Genomic DNA, 18,855 nt, shown 5'->3' with positions numbered 1-18,855 from the left:
ATACCCACTTGCCAGCCACTTGGCACCGATTCCTTAAGAAAATCAGAATTTACAGTTCCTGATTCTACAGGAAAATCCAGGCCAAAAAAGTGAAGATTTGTTAAGCAGAAACCTGCTCCTACGTGCCCTCTGCTGCTCCCACATGGCACTGAAATTAGCAGGGTCATTCCTCCTTTCCCTCTTGTTTCGGAATGATTTATGGTAAATGCTATTCATTATAAAGCAGAGTCAGACTACTTCTGTGCAAGATAATACTCATTATGCAGACTTTCTGACTAGATTTTTTTTTCACTATTTCATTGATTGTTTTTACAGTGTAATGTGCAAAAACTTATTCATGTCTTTATTAGCCTGACTTGTTTCCTACATTTATGAAAAAGATCTTTCTTTGATAACAGTTGTTATTGCTGGAATGAATGTCAGACTGTGATCTACTGCAATATATCTTTCTGAATTGCCTTCTCTAATTTTATTGAAAAAAACCACCACCTAATTTAAAGAGATAAAACCTTCTGGAAGTGGAACATTGCCACTAATTAGGATAACAAGAACATAGGTATGAGTTGCTGGGGATACTGGAGTCTAAGCTTCCTTATCTAACACAAGCACAGGCATCTTTTTCTGGAACAGTCTTCCTTCTCTTTCTGAAATTCTGCTGCTTTTGGGGAAACTATTGACATTAATCTCCTTATCCTTGATTCCCTGGGGAAAAATGCTGACCAGGACTCAGCAGCTCCAGATTCAGGTCCTGGGTTTGCTATAAATAACCTGTGCGACCTTGAGCAAGCCACTGTTGTTTCGTGACTTGGTTTTTCCATCTGTAGAATGGCAGTAATGATGAATCCTGTGTTTTATTGCCAGCCCTTACATTATGCATATCTGCAGGGGAACTGCTCACTGAATCTCTTCATGGCTTGGTTCCTCATCTCCAAAAGAGGAATAATAATACTTTCTTTGTCTACTTATTTTGAGTACAATCTCTTCGTGTATGCATGTACTTGAAGTGCCGTGGGACTTTGCCACAGTATGCAAACGCCACATTTCCCTCCTCTCTTACTCCAGACACGGTACTGTTTGACCCTCTGAGCCGGGTTTGCTGAGTGGCTTCGAGCTAACTGCCCTCAGCGCTCCGGCATGTCAGCTGCGGTGGCTTGACCTCTCAAGGAAAGCTGCTGTATTAGTAACTAAATTGATCAACTTGCACTAAATCACATGAGAAGCACTCACGGCACATATTGTGCTAGCTGAATTGCAGGGTAACATCATCGCGATGGTCAATGGCAAACAGCTAGGGGACAGAAACCTCTTGAATTCACACTGCTATTTCTGTGGGTGAACATCTAACCACTGCTGTACACCCAGCCCCACAACTTTTGCTCGGCTAAAACATACATCCATGATAGCTAAGTATGCCATCTTGATCTAAAATCTTTGGATATATATCTTAAAAGAAAGAGACCAGTAACAATTTGTTACATTCCATACATTAATTTAAATACAGAAATGTTCACGTGACTACCAGAGAGGCAATTAGGATAAGCAGAGATATAAATGCCTACAATGAGCAATCTTTTATCTTTGCTGCAGAGGTGACCTAACACCATGGTGACACAGAAGATTTAATATAGTGCCCAGCCGAGTAAAGGAATTTTGCACAATATTAGATGACAAAGTTGTTCCATTGTTTAAGTACCATAGGCATTATTAGCCTGTCATGAGACTGGGATACGAGCTCATAGACTGTAACTCTGACATCTGCCTTTGAACAAGGTTGCCTGTCTAATTATGTATGTGAAGTATGTCTGCCTGTAAACACCAATTTTTTGCAGCTGAATTTTGATTTAAAAATTCCTCCCAGCCCTCCAAGCAGACACGGCAGTCTTCACTGCCTACCCAGCTTGAAGTAAGACTCGATTCCACCTGGACTCATTGCATTTCAGTAGCAGGGGAGGAGTACAGACACAATTGCAGGATCCATTCTACCATTTTTCAGTGTGCAGAAGATCAGCTGAACTAAAGGCAACATTTGAGTGTAGAGCAAAATAGGACAGAGCCCACCTAGAGATGTGAATTTCTCTCTCTTTATAATTTAAATATCTCTTATTTAGGGTCTCTGCATGACCAATGTACTATTCTTTTTCAGATGTTCTTCTCTAATTCAGTACATTCTACAATCTGCTGTTAAAATTCTGGTAAAGTTAGATCAATATGAAGAAACAGTTTGTTCAACTGCAGTTTTCCGGGAAGAATACATAATGCCAACAGTTTGAACTCAGAAAAAATAACAGTTCTCCTCTGTTTATACTTCCAGTGGGTGCATTTAGATTATAGCTCATCAAAATAAAGAAATTATGGGCAGCTATGCCTAATTTTCTTTTTAGAAAGCTGGAATACCAAGAGTTGGTTAAGAAACCGAGGGACTGAATTTTAAAAATAGCTCAGGCGATTCTTGCTCGCATCTCACTGCCTTGCAGCACCACCTACAGAGAGGCTGGCAGAATCACACCCACTGCCAAAACTCGGGAAACTCCCAGGTCACTGGCCAGACAAATCCTGGTTCAGTGATTAACGACCTCTGGAAACTGAGCTTGCCAGCCCTGAAGACTGAAAATCTTCTGCTACAGGATAAAGGCAAGAATATGGTCTATTTTTCCAAGAGCCTCTCAATTTCCATACAAAAATGCACCTCTAGCAATGACAGAGCTAACCCAGGCACTCTGCTGACTTTTTCTTTAGAAACTTTCCTGCAGAAGAATTTTTCTGGTGGCCAAATGTCCCAGCTGCAAAATGATGGTGGGATTTTCCAGGGCAAAATGCACTTAATGGTCCATTAATCCTACCTTTGGCACGAGGCGATTGTTCAGGCTTCAAAAGACTGCAATATTTCACCTCCTCCGTGTATCTACTCAATTACACAAGATAAAATGTCATGGGGATTGACCTTCATCTGATCACCGAAGCATAAGGTCTGTTTGCCCTTGACTTAGCCTGGGTAGCTAAACAGTGGTGATACAGGGACTGGACTGCGAGAAAGGAGTTTGCAGGCACAGTTTAAAAGCTGGCTTTTGAAATATGGCTCTGATTATCTTCCCATTAAAAAAAAAAAAAAAAAAAAGCGCAGCAGCAGCTTAGCTATTCACCTCAAAATAGAATGTTCTTCTGAAATACGGAGTATTTTTGTCTTCCTCCAGAAGCCTGATCCAAATGCCACGGGAGTAACGGGAAAGTTCCCACCACTTTGAATCGGGCCCTGGCTGTGGGAGGTGGTGGGTGCAGGAATGTGCGAGCTCAGGCAGCGTTGCTATCTCGTTTCTCATTAAGAGCAGCAGAAAAGAACAGGCATTAAAAAAGCAGATAAAAGGGCAAAGACACAGGCTCCAAACCTATGGCAGAGAGCTTTAGCATCAAGAAGCAACAGCCCAAAATATTAACAGTATACCCTTATATATTTAGGGATATTTGCTGTCCTAGGAGGGGAAAATACAATCCTTTTTACGAACGGACCAAGTGCATTCGTTTGCCCTTGCCATGCCTGTAGGAAAGATATACCGGGACTTCATTCCTCTGATAGTTAAACACTTCTAATTTCCAGCCTACATTTATTCATTACCAGATAGAATAGATCTACTAGCTTTTCTCTATTTAAAAAGCTAGTTACCTTACAAAGTCATCAGGTTAGTCTAGCACTATCCACCTTCAGTAAACGCATGTTGTATTTTAGTCCATTTCTATCTGCCACTGTCTGTTATTATTCTTTCCTGCTAAATTTATCTAAAAGTCCTGTGTTTTATTTGGATCAGACTTCAATCATTTTTCCTCTTTTTAAATGCTGGAACAATTTTTCCTGCTCTCAAATGGCGTTGTGTTGCTCCTGCAGTCGTGCTGTTACACAGCCAGGTATAATCTTGACAGGCTGGTGCTGTTAGATGTCTGGGTCAGAAATTAGAGTATTTCGCTTGAAAGGGACCTATAACCATCATCTAATCCAAATTATCCTTGCATTATGATCTTTATGTTTTGTGCCATGTGAATGAGATAATTTCTATCTCCATGCATTCATTTCCTCTATGTACATTTCCACTATATATTATGCATTCATTTGTGTCCTGCCTCTCCCCCTTTCATCACCCCTACCTCTTCTCTCCTTCGTTTCCTGGTATGTACGCCTGAAGAACATTTTGCTATTTGTTTTAATTTCCTTTGCAAGGTCTTGCTCGGCTTTATTTCTGGCACATTTCCCTTTATGCCTACACTTCCTAACTTCTAAGACGTAGTTTTCTTTGATTAATCCTTTTTTCCATTCCTTCTACTCCCTTTGCTTATTCCTAATATCCACTTTGAAGTGGTTATTCACCAAGTTAGGTCTGGATCCCTTCCTTACAGACTTTTATCCCTCTGTGTACAACTCCCAAATACTTTTTATACCCTCTGCTTAAATTCCAAGCCTGCCCAGCATTCAAACCTTTTCAAGCTGTCAAAAATCAGGAAGTAAAAGACATTAATTGCTGGCGTATACCAACTTCCAGCACATTAGGCTTCCCATTGCGTTCATGTTTGCCATCCCACCATGTCAGATATTCCAACCGGTTTTCTCCACGCACGTGTCCAGAGCTAGAAGATCGTGGGGAGACCACTGACGGCAGGAGAAATTCCTCTCGACCTATAGCCACAGCAGCAGTGCCAAGGGAAGGCTGGAAGTCTATTAGCTGAAACTGTTCTCATAGAATAAAGAATTGTTACAGTAGATTAAAAATTAGCATGAAAAAATGAAGTACGTACATATAGTTTTAAAGCCGCTGTCAGGCAGCCAAAATGAAAACAGATTTCACCAGACCACGAAAAATGAACCGCGTGCGTTAGTCCTTGTACGGCTGGAGCTTATTTCCTTGCTAAATTCCAAGTTTCGGGTCTCTCCCGCTGAGGCAGAAGGTCTGCTCAAGAAAACTCCCCAAATGTCTTATAATAGCAAAGGAATACTTTTTTTTTTTTTTTCTCACTGTACAAGTTTGCCCAGGCGGTTAGATAAAACGGGGTAACATTTCCAGTAAATGTGGTTGTGATTATAGTCGCTGTTCCTACCATATGTGTAAATACCAGTTGTTTGGGGGGGGTGTTTGAGATTTTAAGCTAGGGACTCTCCTCACGACCAGTGGGCAGCAGCTGCCCTGGCCATGGCGGCTGCTGTTTTTGCAGGGGACACATTGGACGTCCCTTGGGGTGCTGGCACAAGGTGCAGACCTGAAAGCAAATTGGGGGAAAGGTGGGGGGTTCAGAAGAAAAAAAATAAATGGGAAAAGAGAAACCATCAAACCAAAATGGTCATACTACAGTATTCTGCTTTGAACTAAAACTTGTGCCTTTTGATAACGTTTTGAGGATGCTTCACAGCAGTGAGAAGGAGCAAGTTAACCAAAAAGCCACGGGAACGTTAGGGCTGCTTTGTACAAAGCCACTTTGTGCAGTTCCCTGCAGGGAAAGGCCAGGACAGGTGTGTGCCAGGGAGGCTGCCATTTCTCATAGGCCCACACCTGGCTCCCATTATGGGCACCCAATATATGGCACTAACGTTCCCCCCCCCCGCCCGTCCTGAGACCAGGGGAGGCAGAGGGCTGGGCTCTGGGCTCTGTCAGCCCCGGGGGGCGGGCATGGCCGTTTGGGTTAAATAGGGAGGTTTGCAGCCTCCACCGGCCCCAGGAGGACCGGAACGTTGGTGCGGCGGTCGGCGGGCCCGGACGGAGCGGGGCGGCGGGAGGCGGGCGGGGCGGAGCGGAAGGCGCTGAGCGATGCACAACGCGGAAGTGAGCCGGGCCGTCGCTGGGGCTGCGGTCGGATCCGGGGGGGGATGGATGGGGCCGGCGGCCGGAGGGGCCCGGCGCTGGCAGCCTCCGCCCGGGCCCTGTGAGCGGCCAGCGGGCGTCGTCGGGGGCGGCCGCCGTCTCTGCCCGCGGGCCCCGGGCTGAGCTAGGGCCGAGGGCCCGGCAGCGAGGCGCCGAGCGGCCCCGGGACGGGGGGGCCCCGGGACGGTAGGCCATGGCCACCCGGCGTCTAACGGACGCGTTCTTGTTGTTGCGGAACAACGCGGTGCAGAGCCGGCAGCTGCTGGCCGAGCAAGTGAGTAGTTTCGGCTCCTCCAGCCCTCTGAGTTCACGTAGCATGGCTGCTGCGGTGAGTCTCCTCCCTTCATCCTTCTGTACCTCGCTGGCCTAAGGCTGCCCGCAGCCGCGCTGTGTGCCCCGCTCCTCCCGCCTGGCCCTCCAGCCTTCCCCGAGCCCCCTCACCCGCCCCGGCTCTCCCCAGCTCCCTTTCTCCGAGCCCTCTCCTCAAAACCCCTCTGTCCTCTGTACTCTCCGCCTCTGCCCCTCCCTCCCCACCTTGTTGATCCCTTTTCCCTGCTATTTCACGTAAAATGAATAGAAGAGATCTGTCTTTGTGCTGATCATGTCTCTACTCACTACGTGAATAATAAATATGGTTATTGTTTTAATAACTTCATGTTAGCATTGACATGAGGTTTTTTGTCCATTCTGCTTTTTGATGCCTCCTTTCCCCAAAGAAAAAAATTGGAATTATTTGATAGAGCAGAACTCTTCTATTCACTGAAGTGTGGGCACTGTTAAATACACTAGTGTAGATTATTCCTGTTGCTTGAATTTTTTCCATGATTTGTTCTGATGTCCATTACCTGTTTTTTTCCCCCCAAATACAAATAATACTGGAAGTCATCTGTGAGAGAGGGGAGTCACTAGATTCTAGCATAAATCCTCATTACAGAAACTTCAAAAATCCATTTGTTCAGCAGCAGTTTATGCAGCTTTTTCTAAGTTTTGAGTTAGCCAGACTGTGGCAGCTCAGCTGTACTGAGGTTTTACGCTTTCTGTTCACACTTATCATTTATTTGTAACAGGCACCAATAAAGATCTGCTGGCAGTCTTATTGCTCTAAATTGCTTTGCATTAATGCATTTTTTGTTAGGAAAAGCAGTACTTTGTGTTGCAAATTTTATTTCAACTGATGAGTTGCTGTTGAATGGTCTTTGTTCATTGTTAGCTTTATTACACCTGTGTCTAACAAGCTATGTATTAAATTGCATTTGCAGAACCGGAAATGTCAATAGTAATGTGTATTTTACATGTTTAATTTGCCACTGCATTTAGTTCTTGTTAATGTGGGGGTTTTTGCCAATATCAATATCGCTTTTTTAGATCCTTGGATTTTTTTTAAAACATCACATAGAAAAGTTAGTGATAGTTTAAACTCACATACAGGCTGCTGAGCAGTGAAACCACACTTGTAGTCAACAGTGAGTGCAATAACACTTAGCACTTGCATAAAATGTTTATTTATGGTGTTTGTTAACATTAATTGAAGCTATTTTCTAAGACGCTCATTTAAATGCAATCAAAGCTAACAGGGATTGGAAATTGTGCAGTGGATGAAGTTAGTCAAAATCAATCCGATTCTGGTGGACAGTTGAGAGTTGCGTAGTTACTACAAGCAAGAAGTGTAAAGATGGTAGTGTGAGGTATTGCAAGGTGCCTATCCTTGTCAGAGTTGCAGCTAATTATTGTTTCTTTTGGGTGCTATCCCCAGAGCAGAGCTGCTGCATGCCTGCTGGGCAGTGTTGCAAATTCTAGCTCATAGTACTTTGGCTTACCTTAGTTCGCTCTCTGGGCTTCTCCTGGAGAAATCCTTTACTATGAGAGCACGCTCTCAAAAATGGCACCCTGCCCTGGAAGATGCATTCTGATGTGGACATTCAACCACTCCTTAAACTCAGAAAATCAAAGTAGCATTCTTAGCAGTATAGTCCTATTTCAAAAGCTTGGTATAGGATAAAAGAGATCATTAATTGAAGCCTGTTGCTTTGTTAAACCACAAGTATTTTGTCTTTGTTTTAGATCTGATATGCTTGCTTTATTAATCTTTCAGTGAAATATCCTATTGCTCACATGTACCCTCTACAGTACAAAGGCTGATGAATAGAAAAGGTGCAGATACCTGCCTGTTGTATTTTTTCAGATGCATGTAGGATTAATGTTACCTGAAGCTAGAGCATAATTGAAATGTGTACATAAGTGAGCGTATACATTTGCTTTTGCTTTTTGTCTTTTGCTGTCTGTTTTATCCTGTGATAACTGGGGCGCTTGTCAGTAAATGTCTTGCAAAAGCTTGTATGTGCATCCTCTGATCATAATCAAACCTTCGAACTCACCGGTGGATGTTGAATACTGCAGTCAAATTGCCCTTGCTGTCACACTTCAATATATTCTATTGCAGTTTTTCTACCTGAAATTTTAGTAACTAGAAACTTCATAGTACATTTACTTTGGAAAACAAATCAAGCTCTTAACTTGATCTCTTATGTTTTTTCTGTTTACCAAGCAACTGAAATATTTTTCTTAAAAGTTTGTGCATCAAGCAAAATGCTGACTTAAAAAAAGTACAGTATCATGATGTATTTATTGAATAGTCATGTTTTAAAAGCCAGTTTGTTTTGTTCTTGGTAAACCATCATGCTTAAAAAATAAATCAGTATTTTCTCAACTGACCATACCCTATATCTGTCCTATGTCTCTTTTTTCCGTTTTATCTTTTGCTGTCTCTAACTGGATGGGGCTGATGGGATCCACAAATCACTTCAGGAGCTGGATGAGGTATTGTTTTTCACATTTTATTCTGCCACGGTGCATCAATCCTACACCGTTGCTTTCTTTATTCTGCTAATTTATTAAACTTTATTATATAGGATGAGGTGTCTCTGTGTACAGTGGAAGGACAAGGCTGCATAAAGATGACAAGAATTTTGTGATAGTGTTACATTGTTAATAGATACATGTATAAACTAGTCTGACTTATTGTCTACCTATGGGATACAGTAACTTTGTACAATGAAGCTATTTACTATTTTTTATGCTATGCATAAATTGTATAAACTTAATTGGTCAGGAAATATGGTCAAGGACAAAAACCAGGCTTTCAGGAAAGAATTGCCCAGGAAGGAAGGGGGATTTTTTTCAAAAGGGGCAGGGGTGGGGAAACACAAAGCTTTCCAGGCCTAATAAAGAAAAAATAGAAATCTGGGAGAAACTAGGGAGTGAGGTTTTGTATGAAATCTTCCCCTGAGAACAAACACTGAAGTAATCAGGTATGTTTTTATGTGTGTATCACTGATAACGCCTCTATCTCCAGTAAAGGCAGATTATTTTATCTCTGAAATTACAAAGCCTGGTTCAACTGGCAACAAGATCTATATTTATCTTCCAATTCCATGCATTCCCCTGCCTTCCTCAGAGGAGGAAGGTGACTGGAAGCACCTATGGCCCCAGTGCTAAACATTGCTCTGTGGCCCTGCACACTTAGGTGTGTATCATAGCCTTAAATTGGAGAATCGTAGGCATGCTCGTTGGAAGGAACCCCTGGAGATCTTCTAGTTCAAGCTCCTGCTCAAAACAGGGCTATCAGTGATCTATGTAGGGTCATCTGTGACTTTGTTTAACCAAGTCTTGGAAACCTCCAAGGACAAAGGTACCATACATTTCTCTGGACAACCTCATCCAGCACTGCATCACCATAGAAATAGGTTTCTTTGTACCTGGCCTATAGCACTGAGTCTATTTACATCAGTTTCTTAAACCCTACCAAGAAAAATCTTCCGATCTGTGTAAAGGTCAGTAGCACTAATACTGTCCTTAACAAAAGAATTCTTATGGAGGGTGAACAGCACATTTTACTGATAATGATACCAAAGCAGTTAAATCTGTACCTGTATATTCAAGATCATACCATGGCTTTTGGTTTCTGCCAAACTGAGCTTTAAAAAACCAACCAAAATCAAAACAAACACCCTGCACATTATGTTCTTATTCTTCATATTTGCCATATTTTGAGCTTTCTTGAGGTTGAAGTTACTCAACCTGCATCCAAAAGTATTATTTGAAAAATAAAATTCTGATAGATTTCACAGGCATTTTGTGACTCTCAAAAATACTTCTAATGAGTTATGGGGTTTTTCCTAAAATCTTTTAATATTTCAACCCTACAAATTAGATCCTATTCCCAAAAATAGTCTCCAAAAAGTATATCACGCTCTTCTGCAACTATGACTGTGCTGCTGTACATCCATGTGCACCAGTCTCCAATAATATAAACCCCTGATTTTTGCACCCGAGTTATTAAAATCATGGCTATTAATTGTGATAAAGGGTTTCTTTTACTCCTTCCCTCTCTCCAGCCCTCCTGTGGATCTGTGGAAAGCTGTGTATGAGCTGGCTGGCACATTGTCTTATCTACTGCCTGGCAATCTCTGGAATTTTCTGGAGAATTACTCCATCCATTTTCCTGCAAGTTTCTTTTCCTCAGACCACAGCTGAAGCAGCAAGCATGTATCATTGTGATGTAGGGAAGTGTGGATTGGTCACTGCCTTGGCTGTTTTTGTTTAGCACTTTCTAATTTCTGTTAAATAACTTAACAATTTTAGTTGCATGTCAGTTTGCAAGAGTGTTTGGTCTTCAGCTGCCTAGTAGATGAGTGTCTGGCTAAATACAGCGTTGTTTGAGAACAATCACAGGATACTATTTTTATTTCTTGGAGATATAATAAACAGTTTTATTTGGAGATTTTCACCAATGAGATATTCAGACTTGCCTGGCCCAATGTAGCCATGCTACACTGTTGATTAGGGATCCCTTGGCTGTGAATCATTATCTAATACGAAATGTAACAACATGAAAATTACTTTAATTCTTGGAGCAATGCCATATTTTCTCCTTGAAGATCTGCTAAGAGTTTGTTCTAAGAGTGACTTTTATCTTTCAGATCCTCTAGGAAATGGGAGCATGTAGGTCATTAGCATGCAGGGACAAACTGGGAGATGTGAAGCTTGATCATACCTGCGTCATGCGCAAACACGTTTCTGAGGTTAATTTTATGGGAAGACATACATGCATTGTTTCCTAATGCTCAAGGATGTGGATCTAAATTGAGTAAAATTAATTTGCTGTCTTATCTTCTATAGCTTGCTGATGATCGTATGGCACTGGTATCGGGAATAAGTTTGGATCCCGAAGCAGCAATTGGAGTGACAAAACGCTTACCTCCCAAATGGGTTGATGGAGCAGACGAAGTAAGTTGTGTGGCAAATCCAACAGTTTTATTTCTCATGTAGGTGTTTATTAGTGTTGTCAGGTACATTCTCAGTGCTGTAAGTTTTATGATAGAAGTAGTATTAGAAGAAAGATTAAAATAAATGCATTTTTTAAATTGACACCCTTGTTTAGAGGAAAATATTGGGCAAGCTGTGACTTCTTATCTTGAAGGATATATTGTAAGTGAAATAAAGGGAGATTATGTAGGGCCAGAAATTTCCAGATTTCTTTCAATGATTTTTGTCTAGCATTTGTCAGAACCTTTTCCTCTGAAACATTACTCACTTCCCTTTCTTCATTGTTGGGTTTTCTGGTTTAGATTCAGTATGATATCACCAGGGTTAAACAGAAGATGAAAGAATTAGCCAGTCTTCATGATAAACATCTAAACAGGCCAACACTGGATGACAGCAGTGAAGAAGAACGGGCAATAGAAATAACAACCCAGGAGATCACACAGGTACAGACTGCTTCCAATTCTAAACCTATGGTTTGACATATCTGTAATGCATCGTGATAAGGCAATGGTTTCCTTTAAGTAAAGCATTTCTTTTGTAATTGGTGTTAGTGAGCCAGAAGTCCTGGGCTCTGTGCTTGGTACTGCACTTGCTGTCTCAGTGAATTTCTCAGTGAGTTACTTAACCTCCCTGTTCTTTTACTTACCTGTTTGCTTTTCTACTTGGAGTAGGATTGGGAGACTTAAATCACATTTATAGATACCTCAGAGAAATACAGATACAAATTCAAAGGCTTCCAATCCAAGCAGTTACAATGAAGCAAATGTCTTTGGTCAGATGTAGCCATGTTACACTGCTACACTGTTCGCTTTAAGTTGTTTATTCATCTGTGTTCTGTGTTTTCATACTTTTTTAAACATTGTATTGGGCAATAAGAAATTTTAAAATTCTACAAGTCAAACTATTACTTCCATTTGGAACTTTTGCAATGTGATATTTAAAGTGTGTGTTGCTGTATTTTTTACTAATGGAATTTTTTTCTCAGTTATTTCACAGATGTCAGAGAGCAGTCCAGGTCTTGCAGAGCCGATCACGTAGTTGTACAGAACAAGAAGCACGTGTTCTCAGGAATGTAGTGTCTTCCTTAGCACAGTCCCTTCAGGACCTATCCACCAACTTTAGGCATGCACAGTCTGACTATCTCAAACGTAAGCATAAGAGATACAGTAATACATGGGCACTTTCTGTGGAAAGCACTAATTAAGGTGTGCTTATTTTCTTGGTTGGGAAAGCTGAAGCACAGAAAGGTTAAGCGATGCACACAGGAACACCAGGAGGATATTACAGTGGAGGTTAGAATTTGGGAGTTTGTTTCATGGCCCGTGTTCAAACTTGTTTTCTCTGCCTTTTTCATGTTGCTAAAGGAGAAATTTTGTGGTTAAATATATCAGTGAAGCCAGTGTATTTCATCCATCCACATCTTAATGTGTCATTGCTTCTCAAATTGTGGTCTGCAAAGCTACTTCTGTTGCAACGGTGAAGCAGCCATTGGTCTTCAGACACGGTATCTGTCTGTGATAAAATTCTGCATCCATAAACAGATCGGAAGTGGAATATCCTCTGTTTAAAACTCTAAAATTGTGTGCAATTCTGTTTTCAGCTAAGTAAGATTATTTTAATCTTGGTAGAAACCCACAAAAACTTGATCTTCAGTCTTAATACTGATATAATATTTATTTCTGTCGTGGTATAAATGGCTCAGGTGGATCACAATTCAGATGAGGGATGTTCCTAAGAGAATTTGTTAGAAAATACCCTAGGGTGATCACACTGTAAGGCTCTTAAATTACCTAATTTTTTTAACTTCATGGAACATGCAGACTTAAAATCACTGATTTAATCGGAGTCTTGCAAGCCTGGTTCAATTTGTTATGCTTTGTTAAATAGTAAGCCTGTGTCACAGTTTAAATTTAGATACTGCTATTTATGTCATTTAGTAGCCAGATTTTCTTCCTTGTGTTTTTCTATCTGGTGCTTTAGACCTTAATTTTACTCTGATTTTATTGTGCGTAAATATTATGCTCAAACATGGTTTGTTTTTTACAGGCATGAAGAATAGAGAAGAAAGATCCAAACACTTCTTCGACACCTCAGTCCCACTGATGGATGATGGGGAGGATGATACACTGTATGATAGAGTAAGTTAAGATATTATTCCACAAATTCAATACAAATAAACTTTTTAATGTTCCTTTAATTTTAGTATGAAAATATCAAAATGGCATGCTGTGAGCACCAACCTACATGGAAATTCTATTTCTGCAGATTTCTGTGATGCACTTACCTGATTAGTATTATTACATTTTCTCTGCTAAAACTATGAACAGCTGTCCAAGTTATTTTAGTAGCCCTGAAACTATTTTTAAAATACAGTAAGATTTTTTCTTATCTACGTTGGAAATTCCAAAAGGACTGTTGTGTTATGAAATTTTATAATATTTATAATTATTTCTAGTGTTCTCGCACCATTAGTGCTAGTTCAACATCTAAATCTTTTTCTTTCAACAGGGTTTTACAGATGACCAGCTAGCATTGGTGGAGCAAAACACCTTAATGGTGGAAGAGCGGGAACGAGAAATCCGTCAGATCGTACAGTCAATATCCGATCTCAATGAAATATTTAGGGACCTGGGAGCAATGATAGTAGAACAGGTACAGTGACACGACAGTGTTAGTAAGCAACAAGAGATTCCGTGTAGTGTTAAGGCTTCCAGACTCTTCCTGTTGTAACATCCTGTTGTTATGTGCTTCTTGCTTTTTCAAACTTACCTCTTCAGGCTCAGGTGTCCTCTGCTTGAAATTTGCCAGAAGATGAGTTAATGAGGAAAAAAAAGAAAAAATTCAACTGGTTATGGGTATTAGACTAAAAAACCACCATAGAATCCCAGAGTTCTTGGTTATTTCTCTCAGAGATTCAGTTTAGGTTAAATGTGTCAGCCAAAAGCACCTGAACTGGAAATAAGGTGATTATTAAGGGATGTGATGTGAGATGGTGACAGAGCTGCCTGTTAGGCATTGAGCAAGGAGATCCTTTAATGAAGTCCCAACCAGTTCTTCTATAAAAGTTCATAGTTTACAGTGTTCATTAGCTGTTTGCTGTGACCATTGTTAATTACTCAGCCGCTCATAATAATAATTGCTTTGTGCAGTTCATTTAGGTTCAATTTGGTGCTCATTCTCTCCATTTTATTTAGGGAACAGTTCTAGATAGAATTGACTACAATGTCGAACAGTCATGTATGAAAACTGAAGAGGGTCTAAAACAACTACATAAGGTAAGCTGATGGAATACTTAAGCTGCTTTGCGTATCTAATCTTTTAATCTTTTATAATTTAATAGCCATTAAGTTATTCAGTCATTTTTCAATGGGACATTGTCCCTTTTAGAAATGATTGCTGTATAGTGTAAAATGTCCAACTGTACTGTAGTAGGAACTTTCCATGTAACTTCTGTTAATGTGCTTGATGCCTGGTGTTAATTTCTCAAATAACTTTCTGGCCATCCAAGTAATGTACTTTGATCTTTATATTGCTGACCTGGTGGGACCTATCTGTAATTCCCTTTCTGTTTTGAGAGCCCAGCACTTGTGAAATAGGACTGGTTATTGGGTGCCTCACTATAGGTTTCAGTCAGTTGATATATCCTAGTTTGAAAACATTATCTCAATAGTGCGAGCAGCAAGAATAATATTAAATGTTTTCTCTTACCATCTGACACTTGTTAGAAGTTAGGTCCAATGTTATGCTTTTAATGTGAAGCTTTTACTGTGAACATCTGAAAAGTTTGAATTGGCAGCAGAACACAGTTTTGTGGTTGTTTTGTTGGCTATTTTTGTTTTAGTTTGATTTTTAAGCTAAGTTCTGACTTGTCAGCTCAGTTCAGTCCTTCCATTGCTGGAAATAAAGTAGAATGAGAGATTTATATAAGAGCCTCTAAGTAAAACATTCTGTTTTGGAAACATGGACATCTTCTCACTACATGCTCAACTTCATATTATGGTAGACTTCTAATATGGACAGCAAAAAAGTGCCATTTGAGGGAAAGCAAGATAAATTGGTTATAGGTTTATTCTTGTTATACATAAAAGTAAATTGGGGATTACTAAAGGCATTGACCATTGGTGAACAAGGCTTGAAGTAATTGCAAGCAATTTGCACAAACTAAACTGGAAATAAGTGAATCAGTTGGAATCAATGCTATTTCTAGTCTAGTGGTAGTTAACAAATTGTCAAGCAAACCCCTGTTTGAATTGCTGACTAGAGTATGGATTTTTGATGCAATATATGCCTATTTTTGGTACAGCATAGGAAATTTTTCACCTGTCATGGAAGACATACAAACAGGCCTGAATAGTAATATCAAAGACAGATACCCTGCTGTTGCTAATTCTATTGGCAACTTTATTCTGATTTAGTATCTATAATATCATTTTTCTTTTTTGTTTTAATTGGCATAATTACTACAAACTACTGAGGCAGCACTTCCACAGAAATTGCACTAATTGACTGCAGAAGTCTGGTGATGTGAATCACCAGTTACCAATTTCTGCTTCACAAGAAAATTGGAATCAGTTGTGATACTTTGTCAGGCTTTGGTACTTAAAGCTTAAGTAAATAATCACAGTTGGTTGCATGTTACATAGTTTCAAGTCAAAAGCTCCTCTTTAGCAGATCTGATAATAATTTCCAGGGACTATAAAGGAGAAGAATTAATATCTTTTTCCCTTTAAATTTTGAAGGTTTATTAATTTAAAAATAATTAAATGCAAGTTTTGTTTTGTTTAGCTTCTATTAGCAGACTTTCATTTGGCTTTTGGAGAGTTTTCTCCACGTTGCCTCCTTTTAATTCCCCTGGGAAAAAGAGGAAAGGGATGAGAAAATGTGGTTAGAAGAAAGAAGGAATGAAGCAGAAAACTGAGAACCAAATCAAAAAGAAAGCTTTCAGTTCTAATTGAAATTAAATGAAAATGCACAGCTGAATCAGGTACAACAAAAATGCCTATTAAAAAATGAAGTTTTGTTGTGAATTCTAATGTCCTTCAAATATAATACAGGAATCTTACATCAGCAAAACAAGTTAAAACATCTTACCAACTTTTCCTGTTCAGACTTTCATATACCCAGTTGCCTGATCTTGTTTCCATGGTCTTCATAGCTAAGTGTTCTTTCAAATGAAGCGTCATTCTTCCGTGTGGCTCAGATGTCCTGTGGAGGCATAGGGCCCTCGCAAGGCTGCTGAGAAGTCACAGTGAGATTACTTCACCAGCACGAGGAGGCATTCTTCTTTATAGAGTTTGCCGTTCAATGTGGATAAACATGACTTCAGTGTATGCTTACCTTCGCTGAAGTCTATGGTGCAGAGCAGAGTTATCTTGTGGGAGTTGCTTGCAATACACATTGTATGAAACATCAAGTTACCAAAGAACAATTCTGAGATACGTGTACTTATACTAAACAAGTGTCTGTACTTCGTAGCTTTGCAGAAATCTGAATATTCTTTTTTTTCTGTTTCTATAGGCAGAGCAATATCAAAAGAAGAATCGGAAGATGCTTGTTATTTTAATTTTGTTTGTTATAGTAATTGTCCTTATTGTTGTTCTTATTGGTGTAAAGTCACACTAGGTTTCACTTCATTTTCTTATTTTTGGAGTTTATGTGAACTTTTTTCCCCAATGTGAATGGATGGACCTGCACTCCAGAAAGCTGCCTTTGAATGTATAAGCCCTAGTGGTGCAAAGTCTGTGCAATGTTTCTGTAGAATTCTTCAAAGTACAAGTTTGGTGATCTGTGAGGTGTTTGTAAGGATTATATGGAAAAATGTCAGGAAATTTGACGCTCCCACACAAATAATTTGGCGCTCTATGTAGAGGTATTTGGAAACACAGTACTTAAAAATAATTACAAAATTGAAGTTTACCAGTGAGTACAGTAATTAGTGTTTTACTGTGAATAAAAATGTGTTGTCTTCTGTATTCTTATGTCACAATTGTTACAGGCTTCAAATTTAAACCATGTTACCGAGTCATAGGACTAGAAACAAAAATTGATCTAGATGTAAAATATGTTGAGGCACAAAAATGTTTGACTTTATCTCCTTTTTCCAGACTCAAAAACTCCAAAGAACTGGATAGACAGCTAAAAAAAGAAACCTTTTAGCAACCAGAATGTAATTCAACCCCTGTGATCTTAATTGAGATACTGCACCATTACTAAGAATCAGAGTACTACTTGATCTTGTAAATAACAAGATTTAATCACTGGCATAATTTAACACATTTAGTTAATTAAAAAATTTTCTGAGCTTGAGTAATCATGGGAATGTTTTTCCTCACCAGAATGATCATATATATTTTTTCATGTACGTTTTCTTTAACGTACAGACATTACATAAAAGCAGTGGTGAAGTTAAACCTAAAAAATAGAGATTCTCCTTTCTACTCCATCTCACCTACTCTAGTGGGTCTCAAATGTTTCATACTCTAGTTGTTGTATAAGCTGTTTATTTTACAGTGCATCTGTCTGTACGTGTTACATTTTCTGTCTAAGTGATTTCACTGCGGTATACATTACATCCATTTTCCCTGACAGAAGATTATTTCTTTGAAATTCCTGTGTGGATGAAGATGTGTTTATGGTCTTTTACTGACCCTGAGAGATGTCACGCAAGTGACATGTTACTAGGCCTTCAGTAGAGAATTTGGGGGTTTTTCCACTATTTTTTTTCAGTGGAAAACTTTGCTGTAGGCCATAAAAGAGAAATTAGGGCAACATCTAAGTAATACAATACTCCTGATTTGAATTCAGGCCTGAAGTGGTGTGCAATTGTAGAGGCCTTGCCTTAATATTTTTAATATGGCTTTTCCTGTATGGATTTTTTTCCCCAAAGGAACTGTAACTTAGTTCCCTCATTTTCTGACTGATACCGTGCTCCCCATAAACTTGCAGAGATGCTCTGCACAAAGCCCCTGAAGTGCAGTTTCACAATACTATGATATTAATGTTGCATATGTTGCCTTCCCTGAGTTTATCTTTACTGCGTACTAAGGAGGATGTAAGTTGTGGCTTTAAACTGACTTGGTGCAGGAATGGACCTGAAAGCAAAGACTACAGAGACAGGAGAGCCTTGGCTTCTTGTGTGGCTGCTTGTGAAAAGCTTCGTACCACTCTTGTTACCTCTAGACAAAGGGGATGTTGAACTTCCAAACCTGCCAGTTCAAACCCTTGATTAAATTCATAAAGTAAATTGGTAAAAGGAAGAATGATGCTTGTAGTTGGGTGGGCAGCTCCCCTGTTCTGGTAATAGATCTTTTCAATGATCATGAGTAAAACTACTGTCTCCCTTGTGTGCTGTCTACATCGGTTGGTGTGAAGCAGCATATTGCTATAATTTAATATACTGTATTTGCAACTTTCTCTAACATGAGATCGTGTTATTTATTTCTGTCTTGACTGGTGCTTTGGACATTTTATCATGGCTAATGGATTCAAAGAAGTAATAAAACACTTCCAACCTAATTGGTCAATTACTCATTTTTTAAAAAGATATAAACTGAAACATCCTTGTATGATGTTAATGCCTCTCTATGTATTCTTTATAATCAAATGAATGCAGCGGTGATATTTAATAGCTTTGAAAAAATGTAACTTTCTGTAGCACAATATAACTTGTGTTGTCAAGAGTTATTTCCCATGA

The 18,855-nt window shown here is 39.6% G+C and overlaps 1 protein-coding gene across 4 annotated transcripts; it reads left to right on the top strand.

Annotated features, from left to right (window-relative positions):
- The first annotated feature begins 5,799 nt into the window (after positions 1 to 5,799).
- On the top strand, positions 5,800 to 18,677 carry STX16 (syntaxin 16). 4 transcript variants are annotated; one of them, XM_075768320.1, is made up of 8 exons: positions 5,800 to 6,165; positions 11,016 to 11,123; positions 11,465 to 11,605; positions 12,148 to 12,310; positions 13,209 to 13,300; positions 13,671 to 13,814; positions 14,357 to 14,437; positions 16,680 to 18,677. In XM_075768320.1, exons 1-8 carry the CDS (start codon positions 6,031 to 6,033, stop codon positions 16,782 to 16,784), a joined length of 969 nt encoding a protein of 322 aa, XP_075624435.1. In that variant the 5' UTR covers positions 5,800 to 6,030; the 3' UTR covers positions 16,785 to 18,677. The 4 variants fall into 4 exon arrangements, with proteins under 4 accessions (XP_075624435.1, XP_075624436.1, XP_075624437.1 ...); XM_075768321.1 differs by lacking the exon at positions 16,680 to 18,677 and adding an exon at positions 15,948 to 16,637; XM_075768322.1 differs by having other exon boundaries at positions 5,801 to 6,111.
- Positions 18,678 to 18,855: the final 178 nt, after the last annotated feature.

Source organism: Balearica regulorum, chromosome 16, assembly GCF_011004875.1.
Source record: "Balearica regulorum gibbericeps isolate bBalReg1 chromosome 16, bBalReg1.pri, whole genome shotgun sequence".
Lineage (NCBI taxonomy): Eukaryota > Metazoa > Chordata > Aves > Gruiformes > Gruidae > Balearica > Balearica regulorum.
This window is presented reverse-complemented; position numbering and strand designations above follow the sequence as displayed.

Coding starts and splice junctions, on each gene's coding strand:
- STX16 (XM_075768320.1), top strand. CDS start 6,031: ATGGCCACCCGGCGTCTAACGGACGCGTTCTTGTTGTTGCGGAACAAC. Junction 11,606..12,147: donor CAACCCAGGAGATCACACAG/GTACAGACTGCT, acceptor TTTTTTTCTCAG/TTATTTCACAGATGTCAGAG. Junction 13,815..14,356: donor GAGCAATGATAGTAGAACAG/GTACAGTGACAC, acceptor CATTTTATTTAG/GGAACAGTTCTAGATAGAAT.